General features: G+C 40.0%; 1 protein-coding gene across 5 annotated transcripts in view; it reads left to right on the forward strand.

The window, feature by feature from the left end:
* The window catches only part of tmem181 (transmembrane protein 181), a 171,510-nt gene that overhangs the window by 2,024 nt on the left and 142,085 nt on the right, over positions 1 to 27,401 (forward strand). The window contains exon 2 of one of the 5 annotated variants that reach the window (XM_069932165.1): positions 22,587 to 22,795. The exons of 1 other annotated variant lie outside the window; for it this stretch is intronic. In XM_069932165.1, coding sequence (XP_069788266.1) covers positions 22,665 to 22,795 — 131 coding nt within the window. In that variant the 5' untranslated portion in view covers positions 22,587 to 22,664. Of the gene's footprint in view, positions 1 to 22,469; positions 22,796 to 27,401 lie in introns of those variants that run through there. 3 more of the 5 variants (XR_011355951.1, XM_069932166.1, XM_069932168.1) reach the window with 3 other exon arrangements.

Below are 27,401 nucleotides of genomic sequence, written 5' to 3' on the forward strand. Positions count from 1 at the left end.
GAGGAAATGCTTTTTTCATATTATACCCAGTGGGTCCCTCAGTACACTGACAAGGTTCATCCCCTCTTAAAAGCCATCACTTTCCCCCTTTCGGCTGATGCCCAGACAGCTTTTAATTACCTCCGAAGTTACATTGCGAAAGCCACCCTGCACGTGATAGACAAAAATGTACCTTTCCAAGTGGAAAGTGACACTTCGGACGTAGCCCTGGCCGCTACTCTCAATCAGGCGGGCAGGACGGTTGCCTTTTTCCCATGGACGCTTCAAGGCCATCAGCTCTGGAACCCAGCTGTGGAAAAAGAGGCACAGGCCATTATAGAAGCCGTAAGGCACTGGAGGCACTCCCTGGCTGGTAGAAGATTTACGTTCTATCGCATTCATGTTCAGCAATGCCAAGAGGGGCAAAATCAAGAATGACAAAATTGCTAGGTGGCGGATCGAACTCTCCACCTACAGTTTTGACATCACCTACTGGCCAGGGGCTCTTATTGTCCCTCCAGATGCCTTGTCCAGGGGATGCTATGCCTCCGCACACACCGGTCAACTGCAAACCATACACGATGAGTTCTGGCATCCAGGAGTCACTCGCATAGCTCATTTTGTCAAGTCCTGCAATTTGCCCTACTCAATAGGAGACGTCAGGGAAATGACCAGGTCATGCCAGGTCTACGCTGAGTCCAAGCTGCACTTTTTTCATCCCGCGAAAATACACCTGATTAAATCATCCAGGCCCTTCGAGCGGCTCAGCATCGATTTTAAGGTACCTCTCCCCTCCATGAATGGAACATCTACTCTCTCTCAGTTATTGACGAATACTCCCGCTTCCCGTTCGCTATCCTGTGCCCAGGCACATCCACCTTGACTGTTATGAAGGCCCTAAACTCTATTTTCACCCTGTATGGATATCCCGGCTATATTCATAGCTACCAGGGCTCAGCCTTCATGAGCGACGAGCTGCGTCAGTACCTGCTGGTGAGGGGCATCACATCTAGCAGGACTACTAGCTACAACCCCAGGGGAAATGGGCAGATTGAAAAAGAGAACGCCATGATCTGGAAGGCTGTCAAACTTGCCCTGAAACAAAAAGGTCTTCCAGACTCGCGCTGGCAGGATGTCCTCCCCATCACGCTCCACTCAATCCGGTCGCTACTCTGCACTGTGACCAATGCTACTCCTCAAGAGCTCGTGTTCACATTCGACAGAAGGTCAGCATCAGGGACTACACTCCGAGTCTGGTTCACTAGTCCTGGTCTGGTCCTTCTTAGAAGCACGTGAGGAGAAGCAAGACCGACCCCCTGATAGAAAGGGTGAAACTGCTCCATGCCAACCCCACGTATGCCTACGTGGAGTACCTGGATGGCAGGGAGGAACGTCTTCATCAAGGACCTGGCACCTGTGTGAACAGGGGATCCATTGTCTCAGGTGCTCCACGAGCAACTGAGTATTTTCTCCCCACCTCTGCTCAGGGCCTCAAGGAACCCGGTTCAGGAGAGTGAACCCCCCTCTATCGTCAAGCTGGAGCCCCATCTCATTACACTTCTATCACAGGTGGACCAGGAGACTCAAGGAGGCCAAGGCACCCGGTGCTCAGGGGCTCCACCAGGATCTCCAGACCCCCAGACTGCCTGCGGTGCGGCTGGAGGGGGTGTGGGTGCCTGGAGGGGTACCGACGGTATGTCAATTGGGTCGGTCTGGGGTTCTTCTGGTTCTTCCTCTTCTTCAGCCGGTGCCAGGTCCCTCATGGAGATGGAGTCCTCCCTCCCATCAAGAACGTCACAAACATGTAGTTCTGGTTTGCGTGGATCTCCTCTCGACCAACTCTTATGTGTTCGGCCATGATTCTTGATCAGCACTGGACCCAGTGAGATCATCCAATGTGTCACCTCCGAGCTCGGGGTTGATTTCCTTGTGAAAGAGAAAAATCTGTCATGTGGACTCATGTTCGTGGCAGTACACAATAACAAGCGTATCGTGTGTAACACCTCGTGTAACACTTCCTGCCACCTGGATACCAGGTGGTCCTTTGACTTTAGTATCAGAAGGACCGTCTTCCAAATGGTACTATTCTCCCTCTCTACTTGCTCGTTCCCTTGGGGGTTGTAGCTTGTGTGTCTGGTAGCAATTCTCATCTCTCGGAAGTATTGCTACAGCTCGGCACTCATGAAGGCTGCCCCCCTGTCTGTGTGGATATAGTTAGGGTATCAACACATGCTGAAGATGGGTTTCAGGCACTTAATTACTGCTGCTGTGGACTCATCGGTGCAGGGGATGGCGAAGGGAGATTGGGAGAACTCATCTATCACAGTGAGGAAGTAACAGTTGTTATTGGTGGACAGGAGAGAGCCTTTAAAATTGATGTTGAAACGCTCTTATGGCTGGGTGGATTTGATAAGGGCTGCCTCATGCGGGCGGTAGAACTATGGAGTGCACTCCACACATATACGACAACCCCTTGTAGTAGTCCTTACCTCTTCTGCCGAGAATCAATGAAGTAGAACATCCTGGTCACTCTGGGGTGCCCCAGCTTGCTGTGGATGTTCTGCAGCTGGGACATGTGTTGAGTGGCCGCACAAGCACCCCTGGACAGCACGTCTGGGGGTTCATTAAACTTACCGGGGCAGTATCGTATGTCATACAAGTAAGTAGACAGTTCGATCCTCCAATGTAAGATTTTATCATTCTTAATTTTCTCCCTGTTCTGGTTGTCAAATATAAAAACTACCGACTGTGTGATCAATGTAAAACAGCTGCCTGCCAGGTAATGCCTCCAGTCCCTTACTGCCTCCACTATGGCCTGAGCCTTTTTATCCACTGCTGAGTGCATGGTTTCTGAGCCCTGCAGCTTTAGAGAAAAGAAAGCAACCAGGTGTCCCTCTTGGTTCAGGGTGGCTGCTATGGCTACATCTGAGGCATCGGTCTCCACCTGGAAGGGGAGTGTTTCATCTACAGCCCTCATGGTGATGTGTGCCAAGTGGTTGCGCAGGTTGTTATATGCCTGGACTGCCTCATTGGGCAGAGGGAATTCTTTTGCTCTCATCAGTGGCTGGGCCCTGTCTGCATACTGGGGTATCCACTGCATGTAATAGGCAAATAAGCCCAGGCATCTTTTGAGTGATTTGGGTGTAGTGTGGATGGGTAAGTTCATCAGGGCCTGCATGCGAGCCAGATCTGGTCCCACCTCCCCGTTCTGTACTACGTAACCCAACAAAACCAGCTTCCTAGCCCCGAACACACACTTGTCTTTGTTGTATGTCAGGTTGAATCCTTTGGCTGCCTCCAGGAATCTCTTTAAGGTTTGTGTTGTGATCACTCACCAAGTGCTCGCAGATGGTAACATTGTCCAGGTAAACGAAAAAAGCTTCCAGGTGGTAGTCATCCACCAGTCAGTCCATTTCCCTCTGGAACCGTGATACCCCATTAGTGACTCCGAATGGGAGTCGGAGGAACTGATAGAGTCAGCCATTGGCTTCAAACGCCATATAGGGCCGGTCGTTCCTCCTGATGGGCACCTGGTAGTACACAGCCTTGTGGTCGATGGTGGAGAAGACCTTATACTGGGCTATCGTACTCACCATCTTGCTAATCCAAGGGAGAGGGTATGCATCCAACTGTGTGAACTTTTTAATGATCCGGCTGTAGTCGATCACTAAGCATCGTTTCTCCCCCATCTTTGCTATGACTACCTGGGCTCGCCAAAGGGCTGTTGCTGGGTTCAATGTTGCCCTCCTGCAGCAATCAGCGTGTCTCCATTTTAATAAAAGCTCTGTCTCTGGGGCTGTACCTCCTGCTCTTTGTGGCTAAGGGTTCACAGTCTGGGGTGCGATGGGTAAATAGGGTGGGGGGGGGTGGATGTGGGACTCCCCGGGGACTGGCTTTACCTGGCGTCCTCGCTCTCATCCCCATGTTTGAGCCAGTCTCCACCAGGTTTGGGGGGGCTTGCACACGTTTCAACCATGAAGGATTCGTCCCTTTCCTCGTGCTTGGGTGGGATCGCCCAGGTCGGGGGCAATCTTTGTTTGCTGGCCATATTTATTTGAGTGGAATAAATTGTGGCAGGCTGAGCCAAAGGAAAACACAGGCACAATACTGTTTGGGGCAACACAGCTTTATTCCATTCACATAAATATCTAGTTGGCTGCTAGCTGTGGTCCCGGGGAGAGAGAGAGAGAGCACATAGTTGGGACCTCGGCTTTATACCATGGGCCCTTTGGGCCCGCCTGGTGGTCAGATGTCATTAGGCCGGGTGCTGTGTTCTCTAGGCAACCTGTTGGCCGAGTGATGTACTGCAGCGTATCATCACAGTCCCTACAGGTAAGGCAGAGTTTTACATGCACATTGCCCAACTTAATTTAGTCCATTCAGTGTACTCAGTGTGGCCTCTACTAAATTGGTGAAACCAAGGGCCAATTGGAGACCACTTCCCCGAATACCTATGCTGTTTGTGGTTCTAAACCTGAGCTTCCTGTAAGCCAACTATTTGAATTCTCAACCATTCCTATGCAGATATATATTTCCTCTGCCTTGTCCATTGTCAGAATGAGGCCAATGAAAATTTAAGAAAAAAATATTTCTCGTGGATAGCTTAAACCTAACAGAATGAACATTTTTTTTGCAAATTTTGGGTAATCCCCATCTGGTCCACTATTTCCATCTTTTCTTCACCATTTCCTGTGCTTTTTCTTCCTCTCTGTCCAACTTTCCTTCCCTCCCCCTACCTAGTGTTCTCATTCCTTCTGTCCCATCTCTGGGCCCCATCACAAGCTTCCTTCCCCCCTTTATATACGCAACATCACCTTTTCTTTTAGTCTTGAGAAAGGGCCGAGATCAAAAAAGTATACTGACCATTTCTACCCATGGATCTGCTGAGTTCCTCCAGCAATTTGTTTGCTCAGTCAATGAGATACCTGTGAGCTAAAGGACAGGATGAATCAAAAAGAAGTAAAAAGTGATCATAAGTTATAAAATTATTCATTTTGGATTTAAATATTAATGGATAAAAATGTATGAAATAAATTATGAGAAATATTAAATCATGAATTATTTAAATGAGAGTTAAGAGATCAAGACAATCTGATTGTTTAATTGTCATCTGATTGTTCAAGTACAACCTGACAAAACAGTGTTCTCTGGTCCTCGAGGCAAAACACACAAATATACACAGACAAATAATACATATGCAGGACAAGTATTCATCTATACAAATAAATAAATATTGTTTCATGAATATGAGAGTCTCAGATGGTTAGTGAGAGCAGTTCCTTTGATTGTTCAGCATTCTCACTGCCCTTGAGAAGAAGCTGTTCCTCAGCCTGGTGGTGCTGGTCTGATACTCCTGTATACATTTCCCAATGGGAGCAGTTACCAGTATCCTCATGGTAAACATTGCAACAAAAGATTGTTAGTCTGGGGCCAATAACTCAGTTCAGATTCTGGCCTGACCAGTTTTTCAAACAATAAGGGGATTATATACAGTAAAAACACAATGCTAGAGAAACTCAGCAGGTCAAACAGTGTCCTCTATATAGCAAATGTAAAAATACATAACTAATGTTTCGGGCTTGAAAAAATGTCGGCAGGCATCCGAACAAAAGATTAGGGAGGAAAGCGTGGTCCTGTATGACCTGCTGAGTTTCTCCAGCACTGTGTTTTTACTTCAGCCATGGTGTCTACAGATTTTTGTGTTTTACTTCGAGGGGATCTGAGGGATCAGATCCATCAATCCTTGAGAGTTGTCACACAAGTGGATAGGGTGGTAATGAAGGCAGATGGTACAAAAGCTGCAGCTGTTGGAATCTTGAGCAAATAAATATTGTGAAAAGAACAGCAGACATGCAGTATACATGGCAGTCATTTTTTTGTGCCTGAGCCTTCAGTCATAGCAAAAATCAGGCAAACGTCTGAATAAAAACCTGGAAGGGTGAAGAAAAAGGAACAGAGAGGAGATGGGAAGGGGTAGAACATTGAGATAGATTCTGATTGGAGAAAGGAGGGAAGGGGTGGGGAACTGGAGGTAGACAGAGGGATGAGGGAAAATGAGAAAACGTATGTCAATGATGTCAAAGCCAATTTCTGGTGTCCCCCTCACCCCCCTCATTCTCTCATTTTCTCTTCAGCTGGCCTGGACCGCCTGATTTTCACCATGTACGTTCTCTCCCTGTACACTTTCATTTCTTTCTCTCAATTTCTCCATCTCTGTGCATCTGCTCCCAGCAGATGCTTTCATATTCTAGGACATCTGATATGTCCTCCTTGTTCAGTAAACATGGTTACCCCTCTATGACAATTAATCTGCCTCGTCTACATTTCCTCTATTTCCCGCACATCTGCCCTGGCCACTTATCCACCCCCACTCCCTCCCCTGCGCCGATATCACAAGGACCTTGTCCTCACCACCTCTCTAGCCTACGCATCCAACATATTTTCTCCCCAATTTATGCTACCTACAACATGATCCCACTGTCAGACACATCTTACCCTCCCTTCTCTACTTTCACAATAAATTATTTACAAAAGGAAAACTGTTCAAAGTCTCTTTGCACCCTTAGTGTCATGTTCACACATTTCCATTACTGTACATTGTTATATTCATTTCTCTTTACACTATTATCACCACTGTGGCACCTTGTTGTTACTCCCCCCTCAATAGTTTGAGAGGCTTCCCTCAATCCCAGCCCTCTCTGCCCAGTAATGGGAGAACTAGACGGTGGTCCTTCCTCACAGTGCTTTCGCATTGGCTGCACCAGCCTCAGTGTGTCCTTCATCATGTACTCCTGCAGCCTGGAATGTGCAGAAAAACCAACATGTTTTGGGCAGACCAATGTGTGTACCAACTGCCAGATAGATGTTATCTAAACCATTAAAAGAACACTCTCCCATTCTTCAGAACAAAAAAAATGGCATTGACATTTTCTTTACAACCACCTCCTTCCACCTAGGGCGTAAACTCCACACTGTTTCAACTCCCCATTCTGGCCCATGCATGTACATTACATTTCTCGAGCGTCACCCCAGATGAGTCATTAGTGGCAACCAGCTCTACTCTAGGCCCACATAAGTTCATGACCATGACAACTCCTCTTTCAGCCTGAGTCATGTGAGGAGGTGACTGATTTGATCTGTCCTGCTACATAACAGGCCAGCGGGCTGACATTCCGCTCAATTTAGTATGGTTCTGAAAAGCGCCCGATGGATGATCCAACTGGCAGAGGTCCAGCAGTTTCTTTGGTGTTGGTAGTGTTGAAGAAAGCAGATCGTCATTGTATGCTGGCTTCACACATTCAATAGAAACAGAATCACCCCTTCCATTACGCTGGATCACAAATCGTTTAGGGTGGCATTATATGACCTCATAAGGGCTGTAGTAAACAGGCTGGAGTGGCAGGCAAATGGTGTCATGGCGAATGAATAGGTGTGCAGTGTTGTAAATCATCTAGCATATACACTGCAGTTGATGCATGTCACGTAGGCGTTGGTCTGAGCAATCGCATGCTTTTCCGTAGTTGATCAATATAATTGTACAGTTCATTGCAGTCACAATTCATGATCCAACAACTTCTCCAGGCAGAGTCATTGTGGTGCCATATACCTGTTCTTCAGCTGAACAACCTAGGTCCGTTTTTACAGAAGTGTGCACGCCAAGAGGATTCATCGCAATCTGCCCAGACTCTAATCCCGGGTCAATTTTTCCATAGAGATCCTGGGTACCTTTCCATTCCATAGGAATTTCCTTACTCCTGAAAGTAAATTTTTGAAGAATTCCCAGGGCAATGCCATAGGCAGTGTCTGGAAGAGGTACTCCCACTAATGTAATGGGTAGGGTCATCCATCTATTTAGATCCTCCTCAATTTTCCCAAGCAAAGGGGTGTAATTTAAATTGTATAAATTACTCAAGTGGTTATCTATTCTAACTCCTAGATATTTGATCCCATTTTACGGTCACTTTAGTTGACTATTTTCTTGACGTTGACTGTAATCCCCCTCTGTAAGTGACATGAATTCGCTTTTATCTCAATTAATCTTATAGCCAGAGATCTCCCCATAGTCCTCCAGAGTAGAGTGCAGGTTGGGCAATGAGTTTGCTTGGTCTGTCAGATATATCAGAACATGGTCACCAAATAAATTAATTTTGTATTCTTCCTGGCTTGTTCTGAAACCTTTAATGTCTGGATCCTTGTGAATAGCCTTGGCTAATGGCTCCATGGCTAGTATAAACAGAGCTGGAGATAAAGGGCACCATTGTTCTACTTGATCTTGTTAGTAGGAAGGCTGGAGAGATTTGAGATTCCCCAAATCTTCCCAGAAGGATCTCATGAGCAAGTCGAATACAAAAGGGTCCCTATATCTTGACTGCATTGAAAGCATAAATTGGATATATCAGATTTCAATTTATTTAATTTTTGCAGAGTAAGGTACAGCAGATGCAAAATATTATATCACACCAGCCTATACCTTACATTAATTGAATTGCTCATGCTGTCCCGACATAGTTCAAACCATCAAAATGGATCAATTTCAATACTCAAATCTGATTCCCATCACTCTTTTGACTGATCTAGCCCTTGTTTAGGGGCTTCTGCCTGAATTAAGAAATACATTTTTGAGATAAATTTCTTTTGAACCAGAGTCTCTATTTCTGTACATTGCGGAGGGTTATTGCTAGACCTAATTTATCCCTTAAATAAGATCTTAACTAATGATAGCAGAAAAAGGATGTATTTAAAACTCAAAATTTATTCCTGATTTGTTCAAATGTCATAAATTGTCCCTGCTCAAAGCAATCTTCAATATATTTGATCCCACTCTGAGACCAAGTTTCTAGAATTTTATTATCAGTTGTTAATGGAATTAATTTTTTTTGAGCTAGGGGTGTTTTGGGTGAGAGGCCTCCCCCAAACCCAACACAATTTGACCATTGACTTTATTCCAAATTGTAATGATGTTTTAGTAAGGGGGCTTCCTTAGGACCAAATAGTAATTTAGAATTCCATTTATATATAACATTTTCTGCTATCTTCTCACCAACCTTATGCAGTTCCAATTTTACCCAAGACTTGTCTCCTCTGTCAAAGAGGGAAGCGAAAAACTTGATTTGGGTTGCCCAATAATTTTTTTTAAAGGCTGGGAGCTTTAATCCTCCCAGTTCATAATTCAGGTTAATTTATCAATAGAGAAAATTACCCTTCTACACACAAATTTTCAAATATATTTATTTAAATTCTGAAAGAATCATTGTGGTACTAAAGCAGGTAGATTTTGGAAAAGATATTGTAATTAAAGAGATGTCTGAAATTAAAGAGAGGGTGGGTTGGCCAGGTCATTGCATCCTCTTTTAATTCAAAAGCAAGGGGAATGGCAATATTAGTAGGGAAGAATCTCCCATTTAAACTGCAAGACATGACAATGGATCCAGCAGGTAGGTACGTTCTGGTGCACTGTCAGATATATTTGGAACCCTGGACTCTGATGAACCAATATGTGCCCAAGAAGCTTAAGATTGGCTGACTCTCATGAAAAACATTCTGGTGGGCGGAGACTTTGACTGTTATTTGGATCCAGTTCTAGATAGATTAGGGGGAAAAGATAAAAGAACAAAAGCAGCTAAAACTGTACTGGGGTTAATGGTAGAGTTGAATTTAATGGACATCTGGAGGAGGTTTCATCCTGGGGAGAGGGATTATTCCTTCTATTTGAGACAATATGACTCCTACTCAAGGATAAATTTGTTTTTGACTTCAGTTCAATTGCAGAGTAGGATCATAGGAATCGAATACAAAGTGAGACATTTATCAGACCATTCACCTCTTGTATTGGCCATTGATATGCCAGATAAGCAAGAGATGATTCATAGATGGTGCTTTATTTCTTTGCTGTTGAAAAGGCCAGATTTTTGTAATTTTATTCAGAATCAAATTAATATATTCTGTGACACTAACTCTGACTCAACTGCAGACAAATTTTTACTTTGGGACATATTAAAGGTATATATATATATATATTTTTAATTTTTTTTTATTTTTCACACCATAAACCACACTGACCAAGATACATACATTTTCCTTTTCAAATATATAGTGTCATTTTCTCCACACCCCTCCTCCCATCCCACCCTCCCTACCTCCCCCCCATTCATTTAAAGTACAAAATCTAAGACACATTAAACCAGTCAAACAATGTTGTCATTCAATAAAAATAAACAAGAAATTCCACTGAGTCAATTCCTTTCATTTCCTTCTCCTTTCGTTAATTTAGGTGGTAGATGTCCCCGGTAGGTTTTCTCTATTGTGTTTCATGTATGGCTCCCATATTTGTTCAAATATTTCAATATTATTTCTTAAATTATATGTTATTTTTTCTAATGGAATACATTTATTCATTTCTACATACCATTGTTGTATTCTCAAATTATTTTCCAATTTCCAGGTTGACATAATACATTTTTTTGCTACAGCTAGAGCTATCTTAACAAATCTTTTTTGTGCACCATCCAAATCAAGTCCAAATTCTTTGTTTTTTATGTTACTTAGGAGGAAGATCTCTGGGTTTTTTGGTATATTGTTTTCTGTAATTTTATTTAATATCTGGTTTAGATCTTCCCAAAATTTTTCTACTTTTTCACATGTCCAGATTGCATGAATTGTTGTTCCCCTTTCTTTTTTACATCGAAAACATCTGTCAGATACTGTTGGGTCCCATTTATTTAACTTTTGAGGTGTAATGTATAGCCTGTGTATCCAGTTATATTGTATCATACGTAACCTCATATTTATTGTATTTCTCATCGTTCCAGAGCATAACTTCTCCCATGTTTCCATTTTTATCTTTAAATTTAAATCTTGTTCCCATTTTTGTTTAGTTTTACCATTTGTTTCCTCATTCTCCTTTTCTTGCAGTTTAATATACATATTTGTTATAAATCTTTTGATTGTCATTGTATCTGTAATCACATATTCAAAGTTACTTCCCTCTGGTAACCTCAGACTACTTCCTAATTTGTCCTTCAAGTAGGATCTCAATTGGTAATATGCCAACACTGTATCTTGAGTTATATTTATTTGTATACCTAGGTATCTTATTGCTTGCATTTGCCATCTGAATGGTGATTCCTTCTTAAATTTTGAGAAATCCGCATTATTCATTGGCATTGCTTCACTTTTATTTACGTTAATCTTGTAACCCGACACTTCTCCATATTCCTTCAATTTCTTATATAATTCTTTTATTGATAGTTCTGGTTCTGTTAAGTATACTATAACATCGTCCACAAATAAACTGATTTTATATTCCTTGTCTTTTATTTTTATCCCTTTTATATTATTTTCTGTTCTTATCAATTCTGCTAGTGGTTCTATAGCTAACGCTAACAATAAGGGTGATAGTGGGCATCCCTGCCTTGTTGATCTGCTTAAATTAAATTGCTTTGATATATATCCATTTACTGTCACTTTCGCCAATGGCCCCTTATATAATGCTTTAATCCAATAATACTTCTCTGGTAAACTGAATTTTTGCAATACTTTGAATAAATAATTCCACTCTACTCTGTCAAAGGCCTTCTCTGCGACTAAAGCAACTGCTACTGTTGGTGCTTTACTCCCTTCCACTGCATGAATTAAGTTAATAAATTTACAAATATTGTCTGTTGTTCTTTTTTTAATAAATCCAGTTTGGTCTAGATTTACCATTTTAGGTACATAATCTGCTAATCTGTTTGCTAATAGTTTAGCTATTATCTTATAATCTGTGTTAAGTAATGATATTGGTCTACATGACGCTGGTGCGAGTGGATCTTTCCCTTGCTTTGGTATTACTGTAATTATTGCTGTTTTACATGAATCTGGTAAGCTTTGTGTTTTGTCAATCTGGTTGATTACTTCCAGGAGGGGAGGAATTAATAAATCTTTAAATGTTTTATAGAATTCTATTGGGAATCCATCCTCTCCTGGTGTTTTATTATTTGGTAGTTTTTTTTTATTATCTCTTGTATTTCTACTATTTCAAATGGTTCTGTTAATTTATTTTGTTCCTCTATTTTTAATTTTGGTAGTTCAATTTTAGTTAAAAATTCATCTATTTTGAGGGGGGCGTGGCAAGATGGCGTAGGGAGCGGACGTGCATTCCCGGTCTCCCCCAGGCAGTTATATAAATACCCGTTTTAAGAATATTTCTTTTCTGTTAAAAGTCTTTGTTTTGTTTATCAATTGTTTTTAGTTTAAAATGGCAACAAAGATTAAGGAAAATAGAGTTCAAATACAGAACAAAACTACACTCTCCGACTTTGGAAGAAACTCGGCCTACTTGCCCAGACTGAACCACGGAGTCAAGGCTGGAATTTTCTTAAGAACGGAGCTCATTAATTGGACTGTCGGATAAGCTGGCCTTGAACACCCCTCTGAAAGATGTTTAAAATGGCAACAAAGATTAAGGAAAATAGAGTTCAAATACAGAACAAAACTACACTCTCCGACTTTGGAAGAAACTCGGCCTACTTGCCCAGACAGAACCACGGAGTCAAGGCTGGAATTTTCTTAAGAACGGAGCTCATTAATTGGACTGTCGGATAAGCTGGCCTTGGACACCCCTCTGAAAGATGTTTAAAATGGCAACAAAGATTAAGGAAAATAGAGTTCAAATACAGAACAAAACTACACTCTCCGACTTTGGAAGAAACTCGGCCTACTTGCCCAGACAGAACCACGGAGTCAAGGCTGGAATTTTCTTAAGAACGGAGCTCATTAATTGGACTGTCGGATAAGCTGGCCTTGGACACCCCTCTGAAAGATGGTGACGAATATTGATTTGAAATGTTTTATGAAGATATATTGCAGTAATTGGCATTGATTGCCCGTGAGTTTTAAAAATCCAGATAACATTAAAGTTTATTAGTGATTTTTTTTGGATGGAATATCGGAAGGATGAATTTATTATCTATAAATACAGAACAAAATTACATTCTTTGACTTTGGAAGAAATTTGACCTATTTGCCCAGACAGAGCCGGAGTTGGTGCTGGAATTTTCTCAAGAATAGAACTTATTAAAGTTGATTTCGGACTCCTTTTTGAAAGATGGCGACGAATGTTGATTTGAAATATTTGAAATATTTTCTGAAGATAAACATATATATGGAACTCCTTGACTTGCAATAAGGTTTATTAGTGATTTTTTTTTGGATGGAATATTGGAAGAGTGAATTTATTATCTGTGAGTATGCATACATTGCAAACAGATTTTAATAGTTTTATAACATAACATAACATAACAATTACAGCACGGAAACAGGCCATTAGGCCCTTCTAGTCCGCACCGAACCAAACACCCCTTTCTAATCCCACCTCCCTGCACAATGCCCATAACCCTCCATCTTCTTCTCATCCATATACCTGTCCAACCTTTTCTTAAATAATACAATTGACTCCGCCGCCACTATTTCTCCCGGAAGATCATTCCACACAGCTACCACTCTCTGAGTAAAGAAGTTCCCCCTCATGTTACCTCTAAACCTCTGCCCCTTAATTCTTAACTCATGTCCTCTTGTTTTAAACTTTCCTCCTCTTAACGGAAATAGTCTATCCACATCCATTCTGTCTATCCCTTTCATAATCTTAAATACTTCTATCAAATCCCCTCTCAACCTTCTACGCTCCAAAGAATAAAGACCCAATCTGTCCAATCTCTCCCCATACTCCAGATGCTTAAACCCAGGCAACATTCTGGTAAACCTTCTCTGCACTCTCTCCACTCTGTTTATATCCTTCCTATAATTAGGCGACCAGAACTGCACACAGAACTCCAAATTAGGCCGCACCAACGTCTTATACAATCTCAACATCACCTCCCAACTCCTATATTCCATGCAATGATTGATAAAGGCCAGCATACTAAAAGCCTTCTTCACCACCCTATTCACGTGAGTTTCTACCTTCAGGGAACGATGTACCATTACTCCTAAATCTTTCTGCTCTTCTGTATTCCTCAATGCTCTCCCATTTACCACATATGTCCTATTCTGATTCTTCTTACCAAAATGAAGCACCTCACACTTATCAGCATTAAATTCCATCTGCCATTTTTCAGCCCACTTTTCTAAGCAGCCCAAATCCCTCTGCAATCCTTGAAAACCTTCTTCATTATCCACTATTCCACCTATCTTAGTATCGTCTGCATATTTACTAATCCAATTCACCACCCCATCATCTAGATCATTAATGTATATAACGAACAACAATGGGCCCAATACAGATCCTTGAGGCACACCACTGGTCACCGGCCTCCAACCTGACAGACAATTATCCACTACCACTCTCTGGCCTCTCCCTTTCAGCCAATGTTCAATCCATTTGACTATCTCAAAATTTATACCTAAAGACTGCACCTTCCTAACTAGCCTTCCATGTGGTACCTTATCGAAGGCCTTACTGAAGTCCATATAGACAACATCCACTGCGCTACCCTCATCCACATTCCTAGTCACCTCTTCAAAAAATTCAATCAGATTGGTCAAACATGACCTTCCTCCCACAAATCCATGTTGAGTGCTCCTGATCAGACCCTGTCTATCCAGATGTTTATAAGTACTATCTCTAAGAATTTTCTCCATTAATTTACCTACCACAGACGTCAAACTTACAGGCCAATAGTTGCCAGGCTTCCTCCTTGAACCCTTTTTAAATAAAGGAACCACATGCGCAATGCACCAATCCTCCGGCACTATCCCCATATCTAATGACATTTGAAAAATTACCGCCAGAGCCTCTGCTATTTCCTCCTTCACTTCTCTCAATGTCCTGGGGAAGATCCCGTCTGGTCCCGGAGACTTATCCACCTTTATATTCTTCAAAAGCCTTAAAACTACACCTTTTGTAATCTCTATATTCCCCATATTTACCCAATTTGCTTTTTTTATCCCACATCTCCCAATATCCTTCTCCTTAGTGAATACCGAAGAAAAGAAACTGTTCAATATCTCCCCCATTTCTCTAGGTTCCACACACAGTTTTCCACTCTGATTTTCTAAGGGACCAATTTTGTCTCTAGCTTTCCTCTTACCATTAACATATTTGTAGAACTCTTTTGGATTAGTTTTCACCCTGCTTGCCATAGTTTTCTCGTACCTTCTTTTAGCTTTCCTAATTCCTCTCTTAAGATTCCTCTTACATTCAATGTATCTTTCAAACATCTCCTTAACTCCATGCTTCTTATATCTAATGTATGCCTCCCTTTTTCTTCGAACCAAGTTTCCAATATTCCTTGAAAACCACGGCTCTCTCAAACCTTTTGCCCCTCCTTTTAACCTAACAGGAACATAAAGCTTTTGCACTCTCAAAATCTGATCTTTAAAAGACTTCCATCTCTCTACTACATCCTGCCCATAAAACAAATTGTCCCAATGCACACCCTGCAAGTCCTTTCGCATCTCCTCAAATCTAGCTTTTCCCCAATCAAAAACCTCAATCCTTGGCCCTGATTTCTCTCTTTCCATAATGACATTGAAGCTGATGGCATTATGATCACTGGACCCGAAGTGCTCGCCAACACTAACCTCCGTCACTTGACCCATCCCATTTGCCAACAGTAGATCTAACACTGCTCCTTCTCTGGTCGGCACCTCTACATATTGTTGTAAAAAACTATCTTGCACACATTTCACAAACTCTAACCCATCCATTCCTTTCACAGAATGTGTTTCCCAATCTATATGTGGAAAATTAAAATCTCCCATAATTACAACCCTGTGCTTATCACAAATATCTACTATCTCCCTACAGATTTGCTCCTCTAGGTCTCGGTCCCCTCCGGGTGGTCTATAATACACCCCTACAAGTGTAACCTCTCCTTTCCTACTCCTCAGTTCCACCCAAATAGCCTCCGTGGATGTGCCCTCTAATCTATCCTTCCTAGGCACCGCTGTAATATTTTCCCTGACAAGCAATGCAACCCCACCTCCTCTTGCCCCTCCGAGTCTATCACACCTAAAACAACGAAACCCAGGGATATTCAGTTGTCAATCACATCACTCCTGCAACCATGTCTCACTAATCGCTACCACATCATACTTCCAAGTATCAATCCACACCTTCAGCTCATCCACCTTTTTTACAATACTCCTAGCATTAAAATATACGAATTTCAGGGATTTCCCATTTTTTAATCCCTGTTTTCCCTCATCTTTAAGAACAACATTATTTACTTTTCCTGCCAATTGCCCTTCATCTTCTTCCAGAGCATTTCCCTTCTCTATCACCTGCCCATCCATATTCAAATACTTACTACAAACTTTCATTGTTTGCATTCTAACCTTCTCCTTACTGCTCTGTACTATTTTGTTCCCTCCCCCCAACCATTCTAGTTTAAAGGATCCTGAGTAGCCCTAGCAAATACCTCTGCCAGGATTCTGGTCCCCCTGAAAAGGTTTTTTTTAAACTAAACAACAAGATCAGTTTAATATTGAGAAAATTGGAAAAAACAGAAACTTTATTATTAAATTTGGAAATTCAGTAGAAAGAAACTATGAACAAGATTGATGATTTATAAAATTAAAGTCGAAGGAGCAATGTCCAAGAAGAGTTAAAAATTTTGAATAAGTTTTTCTTGAAAATAAACAATAATTTCAACTTAACATTGAGAAGATTGACAAAGTGGAAAATTTGGTATTAAATTGGGAAACACAGAAGAAAGAACTTATGAATAACATTGATGCTTTAGAAGATCAAGACTGAAGGAATTATTTCAAGAAAATTTTAAAAGAGTTGAAAAAAAAACTTTTTTTGAAAGTAAGCTACAAATTCAACTTGAGACTGAGAAGAATGGAAGATTCTGTGTTGAACTGGGATGTTCAGAGGTGTTTTAATTCAGTGGATGAAATTCAGGAAGACTTGAAAAAAAATTAAAAAAAAACTTTTATTGATTGTAAACAATGTTTAACTCAGTGTTGGGAGGGTGGAAAGGGTGCAAAATTTAATATCAAGTTTGGATTTTCAAAAAAAAAAAGTTTATGAATAAGATTGGTTAAATTGATGGACCGGGGTTTTATGGATATAAGAAATGATGATTTTTCGGTTTATACTTGTATTTTGTCTGCCTGGGGGGGGGGAGGGAGTGGTACTTATGCTCCCGAAAGTCATATGCCACTTGTGGTTTATACCACACCCATTTGGGTTTTTGGGAATTAACCACCACAAGGTGGTTTCCTAAGGGGTTAGGGGAGGTGGGGGGGGGGGGTAAAAATTTGAAAATTATTTAGTATCTATTATGTAATATTATACTAAGTCAATTTGAAATGAATGTATGGAGATACTATAAATAAATTTCGAAAAAAAAAATTCATCTATTTTGCCTTCTTTCCCTTCGTTTTCAGTTTGGTATAATTGTTCATAGAATTCTCTAAAGTTTTCATTAATCTCCGTTGGATTATATGTGATTTGTTTGTCTTTTTTCCTTGATGCCAATACCATTTTCTTAGCTTGTTCTGTCTTAAGCTGCCATGCTAGAATTTTATGCGTTTTTTCCCCTAGTTCATAATATTTCTGTTTTGTCTTCATTATGTTCTTCTCCACCTTATATGTTTGTAGTGTTTCATATTTTATTTTTTTATCTGCCAATTCTCTTCTTTTAGTTGTGTCTTCCTTCATTGCTAATTCTTTTTCTATATTTACTATTTCCCTTTCAAACTGCTCTGTTTCCTGATTGTAGTCCTTCTTCATCTTGGTTACATAACTTATTATTTGCCCTCTAATGAAAGCTTTCATTGCATCCCATAGTATAAACTTATCTTTCACTGATTCTGTATTTATTTCAAAGTACATTTTAATTTGTCTTTCAATGAATTCTCTAAAATCCTGCCTTTTAAGTAGCATGGAGTTTAATCTCCATCTATACATTCTTGGAGGGATGTCCTCTAACTCTATTGTCAATATCAAGGGTGAATGGTCCGATAATATTCTAGCTTTATATTCTGTTTTTCTTACTCTATCTTGCATACGAGCTGATAACAGAAATAGGTCTATTCTTGAGAATGTTTTATGTCTACCCGAATAATATGAATATTCCTTTTCCTTTGGGTGTTGTTTCCTCCATATATCCAAAAGTTGCATTTCTTGCATCGACTTAATTATAAATTTGGTTACTTTGTTCTTTCTGTTAATTTTTTTCCCAGTTTTATCCATATTTAAATCCAAATTAAGGTTGAAATCCCCTCCTATTAATATGTTCCCTTGCGAATCTGCTATCTTCAAAAAAATATCTTGCATAAATTTTTGATCTTCTTCGTTAGGTGAATATACATTGAGTAATTTCCAAAACTCCGAATATATCTTACATTTTATCATTACATATCTCCCTGCTGGACCTATTATTTCCTCTTCTATTTTAATTGGTATATTTTTACTGATTAATATAGCTACTCCTCTTGCTTTTGAATTATACGACGCTGCGGTTACATGTCCTACCCAATCTCTCTTTAATTTCTTGTGCTCCAATTCAGTTAAATGTGTTTCTTGCACAAATGCTATATCAATTTTTTCTTTTTTCAGTAAATTTAGTAGTTTCTTCCTTTTGATTTGGTTATGTATTCCGTTAATATTTAAAGTCATATAGTTCAACGTAGCCATTTCATACTTCGTTTATCTTCCCTTTCCGTTTCTCCATCATCACATTTCCTTCTTATCCATTTCTGCTTTCTTGTTTTGAACACTTTATAAGACAACATTTCTAAAACATCAAACATTTTCCTTATTCTCTTATTTAAAACTTCTTTAACCCCATTCTCCCCTCCCCTCCTGAGTTGCCCTTTATCCCTTGCCGGGCAACCACATCTCTCCTCTACATCTGGATTTGCGAATTGACTCGCAAGCGTCAACTGATTTTGCAGTGACCATAACTCCTCCCCACCCAGCCCCCCCCGGAAAAGATTTCAATTTTCATATATAACAAAGGTCACTCTTTTAATTCCCTCCTTATTCCCTCTATTCCCTTTCATTCCCTTATTAATTCTTATCTATACTCTATATATTTTCCTCTAAGTACGGATACACTCATGTATACACATACATACATACACATCTATATATATATATATATATATATATATATATATACCCATATATATATATATACCCATATACACACATACATATAGTTCATGGTCATTTTTATTCTCATTACATGTCTTCATCTCTCTGCTTGTTTTGTAGTTGTTCTGCAAATTTTCGTGTTTCCTCTGGATCTGAGAATAGTCTGTTTTGTTGCCCTGGAATAACTATTTTAAGTACCGCTGGGTACTTTAACATAAATTTATATCCTTTTTTCCATAAGATCGTTTTAGCTGTATTGAACTCCTTCCTCTTCTTCAGGAGTTCAAAACTTATGTCTGGATAGAAAAAAAATTTTTGACCTTTGTATTCCAGTGGCTTTTTGTCTTCTTTTATTTTCTTCATTGCTTTCTCCAATATATTTTCTCTTGTTGTATATCTTAAAAATTTTACTAAAATGGATCTTGGTTTTTGCTGCGGTTGTGGATTTGGGGCTAATGTTCTATGTGCCCTCTCTATTTCCATTTCTTCCTGTAATTCTGGTCTTCCTAGGACCCTGGGGATCCAATCTTTTATAAATTCTCTCATATTCTTGCCTTCTTCATCTTCCTTAAGGCCCACTATCTTTATATTATTTCTTCTATTATAGTTTTACATTATATCTATCTTCTGAGCTAACAGCTCATGTGCCTCTTTAACTTTTTTATTAGATTCTTTTAAGTCCTCTACTTCCATTTCTACGATTATTTCTCGTTCTTCCACATTATCCACTCTTTTTCCTATCTCTGATATGACCATTTCTATTTCATTCATTTTTTCTTCTGCACTCTTAATTCTTCTTTTTATCTCATTAAATTCTTGTAATTGCCATTTTTTCACTGATTCCATATATTCTTTAAAAAAAGATATATTCATTGTCTTGCCTTTCTCTTCTTTTTCCATTTCTTTGTGTTCTTCTTCTTCTTCCTCTGGGTTGACCATCTGTTGTTTCCTTGTTTTCTTTTTACCCTCTTCTTTCTTGTTGTCGTTATTTTCTATGTTCTGCACCTGTTGCTGTGTTGCAGCTGTCTCTCTCAGCTGTGGATATCGACTCCGCAGCTGTTCCCCCCTCCCATCAGTGTGTTTTTTTTCATGCACGTTTGCGCACTTTTACTTGGCTCTGCGAGCCATTTTTGTAGTCCCGAGCCCGGGACTTCCACTGACCTGAGGGAGCGGGCTTCTCACTCCGTGGCGGGCCTCCTCGGACAGGTAAGGCCTTCACCTTCTTCTTCCGACGTTCTTTCATCTTCTCTTCTTCCCGTTGTTTTCGACTTTTCTCTCTTCGCTGCCATTTTCTTCTCACCTTTATTTTTACTTTGTTTTAATTTTTACTCTTGTACCTTTGTGTTTTGTGCGTTTTTTTTCAACTTTTCTGGAGAGGGCTGGAATTCCCTGACCGGCCGCTACTCCATCACGTGACTCCTCCCATATTAAAGGTATATTTAAGGGGCCAAATTATTAGTTATCCTCTAGGATTGAAAAAGAATATACGAGGGAGGTGGATGAATTGGAAAAGGAGATCACAATTTTAGAAAAGGATATTCAACAGAGGTTCTGTAAAAAACATAGAAGACTAATTAGTAAGAAGCTCAAGTACAATACAATAAATACATATAGAATGGAAAAAAATAATAAAATCTAAGCAAAGGTACTTTGAGCTACAGGAAAGAGCCCAAAGGTCCTTTCCTGGCAGGTGAAATCAGAGCAAGCCTTGACAACAATAAATACAATTAAGTTAAACACAGACAGAATCTGTTATAAACCAAAAGACATAAATTTAAACAATTTTATATAAACTTATATGAATCTCAGTTGGTGAGGGATTTGAATAGAGAGTTTCCTGTCACAATTAGACCTTGCAAATTTGGTTCTAGAAGAACAGGGGAGTTTAAATGCTCCCTTTAATCAAGTTGAGATAGGGGAAGGATTGTTATCCCTGCAAGTTAATAAATCCTTGGGAGAAGATGGGTTCCTACCGAATTTTATAAATAATTTAAAGATTTATTGATACCTCTATTTATGGAGATACTAAATCAAGCAGTGGCAACCCGTACTCTCCCGCATCCTTCTCAGCAGAAATTATTATAGGGATTCCCAAAAAAGGTAGGGACCCATTGAAACTATCATCTTATAGGCCCATATTATTATTGAATACAGACTATAAGATCAATGCTAAAACTCTGGCAAATTGCTGCTCTTTGAGCTTATTTTATACTTTGTTCATACTTTCTAATTGGCTCAAGATGGAGAGGTCAGAGTGTAAGTGCAATGGAGAATTAAAGTGTGAGGAAATTAGAAGCTTAGGGTTCCCTTTACAGACAACATAGGTAAAATCTATCTCCCTGCTTTATGACCTATCTGAGGTCCTTTTATTTACTGTATCTAAGCGCGGAAAAAAGTTCATGCAGAAAGAATGGCACTAACTCTAACACTGTTGGCAAACAGTCCACTTTAATACAGTGCCTGGACATGATTATTTGTGATCAGTGAGACATATTATTTGGAAGCTAAGTTATAGTCTTAATTGTAGTCAATTAAAACACTAACAATGGTTAATAACATATTTTTCTTAAAATTATACAAAATTAAGATTTTAATTAGAAAATTGTAATAAATGTTTAGATGTAGTTTGCAAGTTTTATTCCATGATGTAATCCTAATTTCTGTAAAAGTTTGTTTGTCTCTCTGAATAAATATGTGCTTGTAGAGATAGATTTCAGAGTCAGTAAGTAGTGGAGACCGCTGCCTGCTCTCCATGACATATCATGTGAAATAAAGGCTGTGAAATGATAGTCAAGGTCTTCAAATGGTTAATTTTGTTGACATTAGGACCCTCATAATGTTATGTCCATCAGTTAAGTCTTCCCTCAGTCTCCTTACCTCCCAAGGAGGCAACACAGCCTATTCATTCTTTCCTCATTGTCACAATTTTCCAGTCCTGTCAGCATTCCCATAAGTCTCTTCTTGATGTACTTTCCAGCACAATTATGATTGCAGTAAGGTGGCTCAAAATCTTACTCAAGTTTTAAATGAATTAGAATTGTGCTTGGTTGTAACATGACCATCCTGTAACTCTGTGCCTCAGTCAAAAATGTTGTGCATACATTTTTATCCTGCCTTGTTATTTTAAAGACCTTTATTCTAAAACGTATAATCTGTATGAACCCCGAATGATTCCAACTGCTATAGGACATCCAAGATAAGATGTGGATAGTTGCTTAAAGATAAAAGGATTATTTTCAGTGAGGTGCAAGAAATATGGTGCAACTCGCATGGTAATAAATTCAAGCTTGTAGTTCAAATACTGCCCTCTGGGATAAAAATTAAACTGCTGCTTTCAGAGTAGTGAAATGATGATGGATGGAAAGGGTTAAGGTGCCTGCTCACTATGTATCACTGAGCGGCTGATTTGCAGTGAATCACAGATGGCTCTGTGTTTTACCACCTAATATTATCATTATTTCTGAACAAAGGGCCAGCTGATCTGCTTTCATTGCAAAAAATGAAAATGATGTTTCCTTAGCTCCTGATGACTACATATTCATTGTTTCAAGAGGTTAACGAAAGCAGGAGGTTTCTGATGTATTAGAACCAGCAAACTATGGATGCAGAATATCCTTCTTTTAAGAATCCTCTCTACAAAGAACTGAAATATTTCTACAAGAAGGTAAAAGGTGCTTACATGGATTTAAAGGATGAACTAACTCCCTACAAAGATGATCGGTACTATAGGTAAGAATGATATTTATATTTAAATGTTCTCAAGGCTCTAAGCTGTTATTTAGAGGTCAATAATGGAACCTGTTTTGAAATCTGACATTGGCATATATACATAGAGGGTGAGGCAGAATGCAACATTTTCTAGCCACTATATTAGTAGCACATCATTGAAATGACTAAAGGTTTGTGGATTGCTGTCAAAATAATGAACATTTAGGTTCTGGACCAGCCTGGTTTTTCAATGCAATTAAGCAATGATGAGGCTGCATCCTAGGCCCTAACTCCTTGTGGGAACTATAATTAACAGAATGGTTTGGCTTTTTATTTCAAGACAAGAAATTTAAGAAAGATAGTATCTGTAATGAAGCATAAAAGTCTAATAATCCCTTGTTTCATCAGGACTACTCTTATGTGTACAGTCATATTTATACTGTATATGCATGGAGCAGTTCATTCTGAATATGCATGAAAATACCATTTCAATGACATGATTGCCATAGTTTTTACCTATTGTTATCTAAATATCTATATGAAAGTGAATTGTTAAAATTCTAATGAAAATGAGTTTATTGTCATATGCACCAAAATTTTGACTTGCTGCAGCCAAACAGGTACTTGGTAAAGAAAAAAAGCAATCAAAGGTCAACATTAACTTAAAAATTATAAAGAGACAATAAATATGCATTTACCACAGTGCAATTAAAAAATGGATTTACAATAGTGCAGACAGTCCATTTTGTAGTGTCAGAGCATTCCTTGGTTAGTGTTGCAAGGGGGAGGAGCAAGTGGCTAATAGATGTTGGAAAAAAACTATTCTTGGACCTGTAGGTGCTATTTTTCAGGCTTCTGAACCAAAAGGTAGGAATGAGAAGGGTTGTGACCAGGGTGATTGAGGTCCTTTATGGTGTTGGCTGCTTTCTTGAAGCAGAGTCCCACACAGATGTTTGCAATGGATGGGAGGTCAGAGCTTTTGATGGACCTGGCTACGTATGTTTCCACTGCAGTCTTCTGTGTTCCTGGGCACTCAAATTCCCAAACCAGCTTGTGATGCAACCAGTCAGTATAGTTTCCACAGTGCACCTGTAGAACGACATGGCAAATCTCCTCAGACGCCAGAGAATCATGTCCAAATCATGTCTAATCTGGCTTGCTACTCAGGCAACCCAGCCTATCATGTTCTCTACTGCAACACCTTATTTCTGCAGCCCTACAGGTGCAATCATTGCAGAGGCTTGACTTCCATATGAAGCAGAATGGACTAAAAGGCTCTATAGTTGACAAGTGGCAGGTCCAGAGCAGCGTCTTCCCACCTTGCACTAACTTGACAGCTTTTCTTACTGCTAGATACGATTGATGTGTTTATGAAGCAGAATGGACTAAAAGGCTCTATAGTCGTCAGGTGGCAGGTCCAGAGCAACGTCTTCCCACCTTGCACTAACTTGACAGATTTTCTTACTGTGTTTGAAAAGTTTCTCATGCTAAATGTAAACTGGACCATGCACAGTCATGATTTTGCCTCTGGAATGACCACTGATAAAAGGAGAATCATTGAATAGCATGGCGAAAGAGCTCTCCTGCACACTTATTACAGATTTAGAGGGAATGCTGGAGTCCAATGTAGCAGGACATTGTAAATACACCTTCCTCCATGGTAAAGTGGCCAGCTTCAAGCTTCCTGACAGCTTGTCAAATGCCCATACATGCCATGAATGTGTCCATCCCCCCTCTGAGAGTCAAAAGGCAGTTACCTTGAATTTGGGAATGCAGGACTGCACTGATTAGCACAAAATGAGTTCAAGCAGAATGGTAGTACAGTAAAACCCCTGGTATCTGGCACCTTTGGGTACTGGTAGATGCCGGTTAAGTGTATTTTCCCATTGCATGAGACTTGCTCTTGCAATGCCTAATATACCTGCATTTAGAATAAACAGTTTAAAAGTGAAAAGACAAAAATACCTCACTGTACTTACTTGCATGAATATATAAACCCTAAAGCATCTTACTTTATTTTCAGTTACATTCCTTGAAAACATTTAACTGTCACTGCATCAGCAGGTTCCTTCCCTTCAATAGAGGTGCCTGAAAGATGAACAATAACATTATAGTGTAGCGGGCCGAGTGGGCGCATAGTGCGGCAACGCGAACTGTTGCCGGCACGGTTCTGCGGGCATGCAGAACCATTATACGGATGCTGCATATTCCCCTAATGGACCGCATGTGAGAGATACTGAGTGCCGAGGAATGGCATGTTGAACTATTAAGTCTCCCGCCAGAAGGTGCGGGACACTTACAAGACTAAATTTAAACCTGTTGGTCCTGTGGATCAGCAGCAATCTCATAGTGACATCCCACCTTGTCCCATGGAGCCCAGGACATGCAGTATATAAAAGAAGCCTGTAAATCCTGAATAAATCAGTCTTCAGTTGACTAGTCTGGCGTGTGTTTTTTGTATTACTTCATTAGCTCTACCATAGCAGCCCCTCCCCCAAGTTTACAGATAAAGTCTGTGATTGAGGCAACTCTTCCTAAGCAGGGATAGGGAGACATTTTAAGAGTCATTCCAACACCAAGTGACATCAATGAGCTCTTCATCATGGGCTATGCCATTCTATTCAAACACAACTTTATTCAAACAGCTGCTACAAGCAAAGCATGACCTATGCACTCAGCTGGCTGAATATTTGCTCTCATCTTCACCACAGCTTTCAGAGACCATTTACAATTTTAAACTTACATATTTTTAACCTTTTATTGTTTATTTTAATATTTAAAATTTATTTTTGCTGGTTGCTTGAATTCCAGATACCAAGAGCTTTACTGTAATGAGGTGCAACTTGCTCAAGAGAGTGATGATGGCAAAAGGAGTGGCCACTAACTCCTCATGCTTGATTCTCCTTCCCCCATCTTTAGAGGATGGAATCTTCCTCTCCATAGGTGCATGTGAAGCAGACTTTGGCAGGGCATCCTGTGAGTGCACAATTCTGTTAATGGTGGAAGTACATTTTGAGAACAATGACCATAATTCTGAAAATGTCAAGTTGATATGGAAATATATCAGGTTGGTCTGCAAATTAAGGTCCTAAATTGGGAGAAAGTTGATTTCAATCGCATAAGAGAAGGCCCGGCAAAAGCAGATTGGGAATAGGTGCAATACACAAAAGTGTTGGAGAAACTTATTTCTGTATGAAATAAAAGACAATCAATGTTTCAGGCCTGAGCTCTTCATCAGTAATCTGCAGAAATAGAAATTCTGCAGACACCTGAATAAAAAGGTGGGGGCAGCGGGAAGGAAGGGGAAAGGGGAGGAGCACAGGGTATCAGGTAAGAAATCATAGGTGGATACTGGTGGGAGGATGGAAGAGAAATAAGCTGAGAAGTGATAGAGAGCTAAGAAGGGTAGCTATCTGATCGAAGGAAGGAGGTGGAGAGCTGGAGGAAAGAGACATGGGGAAGGAGACTGGGAGAGGGAGTTAATGGAAATTGGAGGTCAATATTGATTTTTTTTCTGGTTGGAGGCTGCCAATACAGAATATCAAGGTGTAGGTCCTCCAGTTTGCAGGTGGTCTCAATTTGTCACCACAAGAAGCTATGGACAGACATGTCAATGGTGAGTGAAATTAAAATGGTCGGCCACTGGGAAGTCCTTGTTGTTTTTGTGAACTGGGTGAAGGTGCTAAATGAAGTGATCTCCCAATCTATTTCCTGTCTCCCCAGTGAAGAGGAGGCTGCGTCAGGAGCACCCGATGCAGCAAAGGATCCATGCAGATTCACATGTGAAGCATTGAAGTTTTAGAAACGTGCCGACAGATCAGAGAAACCATAACCTTTTCCACCTATGATGAATAGACTTTGACTTGAAACATCAACTCTTTTTCTTTCCGCTGATACTATCTGAGCAGGTCTTTCCAACATTTTCTATTTTATTTTATTTCTGACTGATTAAATGTGTGGTGCAAAGGGCAGCTGCTTGAAAGTTGCATAGCTTGTGAAGAGTGAAATGGAAAAGTCTACCTCTGGCTTCATCGTTAGCCTGATCTCGAGGTTGGACAGTTCTAGCAAATAATCCATGAGGTTATTTGCTTTACAAATGCACCGAGATTCTTATTTGCAGCTGAACAGGCACTTTGTAAAGAAAAAAAACTACAGTACTATACCTGAAATTAAAATTAAAAAGAGATGATAGAGACAAAAGGTAGGGGGTCATGGATGCCAGAAATGCAAAATTTCCAGTTGACTGAAACTCACTCTTCCAATGCCTAATACACCGTTTAAAAGTCGAAAGACTGCAAAATGTTAAGTAATTTGAAAAAAAAGTATTGTAGTCTTAATTATGTAAAGTTAATTTTAATCAAGTAATTTCTGTAACTTACAAAATTTAAATTCAAACCCTGGTTTGCTGGTGCTGTAATAGCATTGTACTAATTGCTATGCTAACCATGCCACTATCATAATTAACCCCCTCCCCCAAGTTTAGATAAATATTTACTAATATACCTAATACTGATAAACTCTTACAAGGCAGGGAGAGTCATCCCAGTGCTGAGTGGCATCGACCGTCTCTTCATCCTGCTGTCCCAGTCAGGCCCTCGGCGCAACCTGACTTACCTCCACGCCAATG

The sequence above is a fragment of the Narcine bancroftii genome, chromosome 4, assembly GCF_036971445.1.
Source record: "Narcine bancroftii isolate sNarBan1 chromosome 4, sNarBan1.hap1, whole genome shotgun sequence".
Lineage (NCBI taxonomy): Eukaryota > Metazoa > Chordata > Chondrichthyes > Torpediniformes > Narcinidae > Narcine > Narcine bancroftii.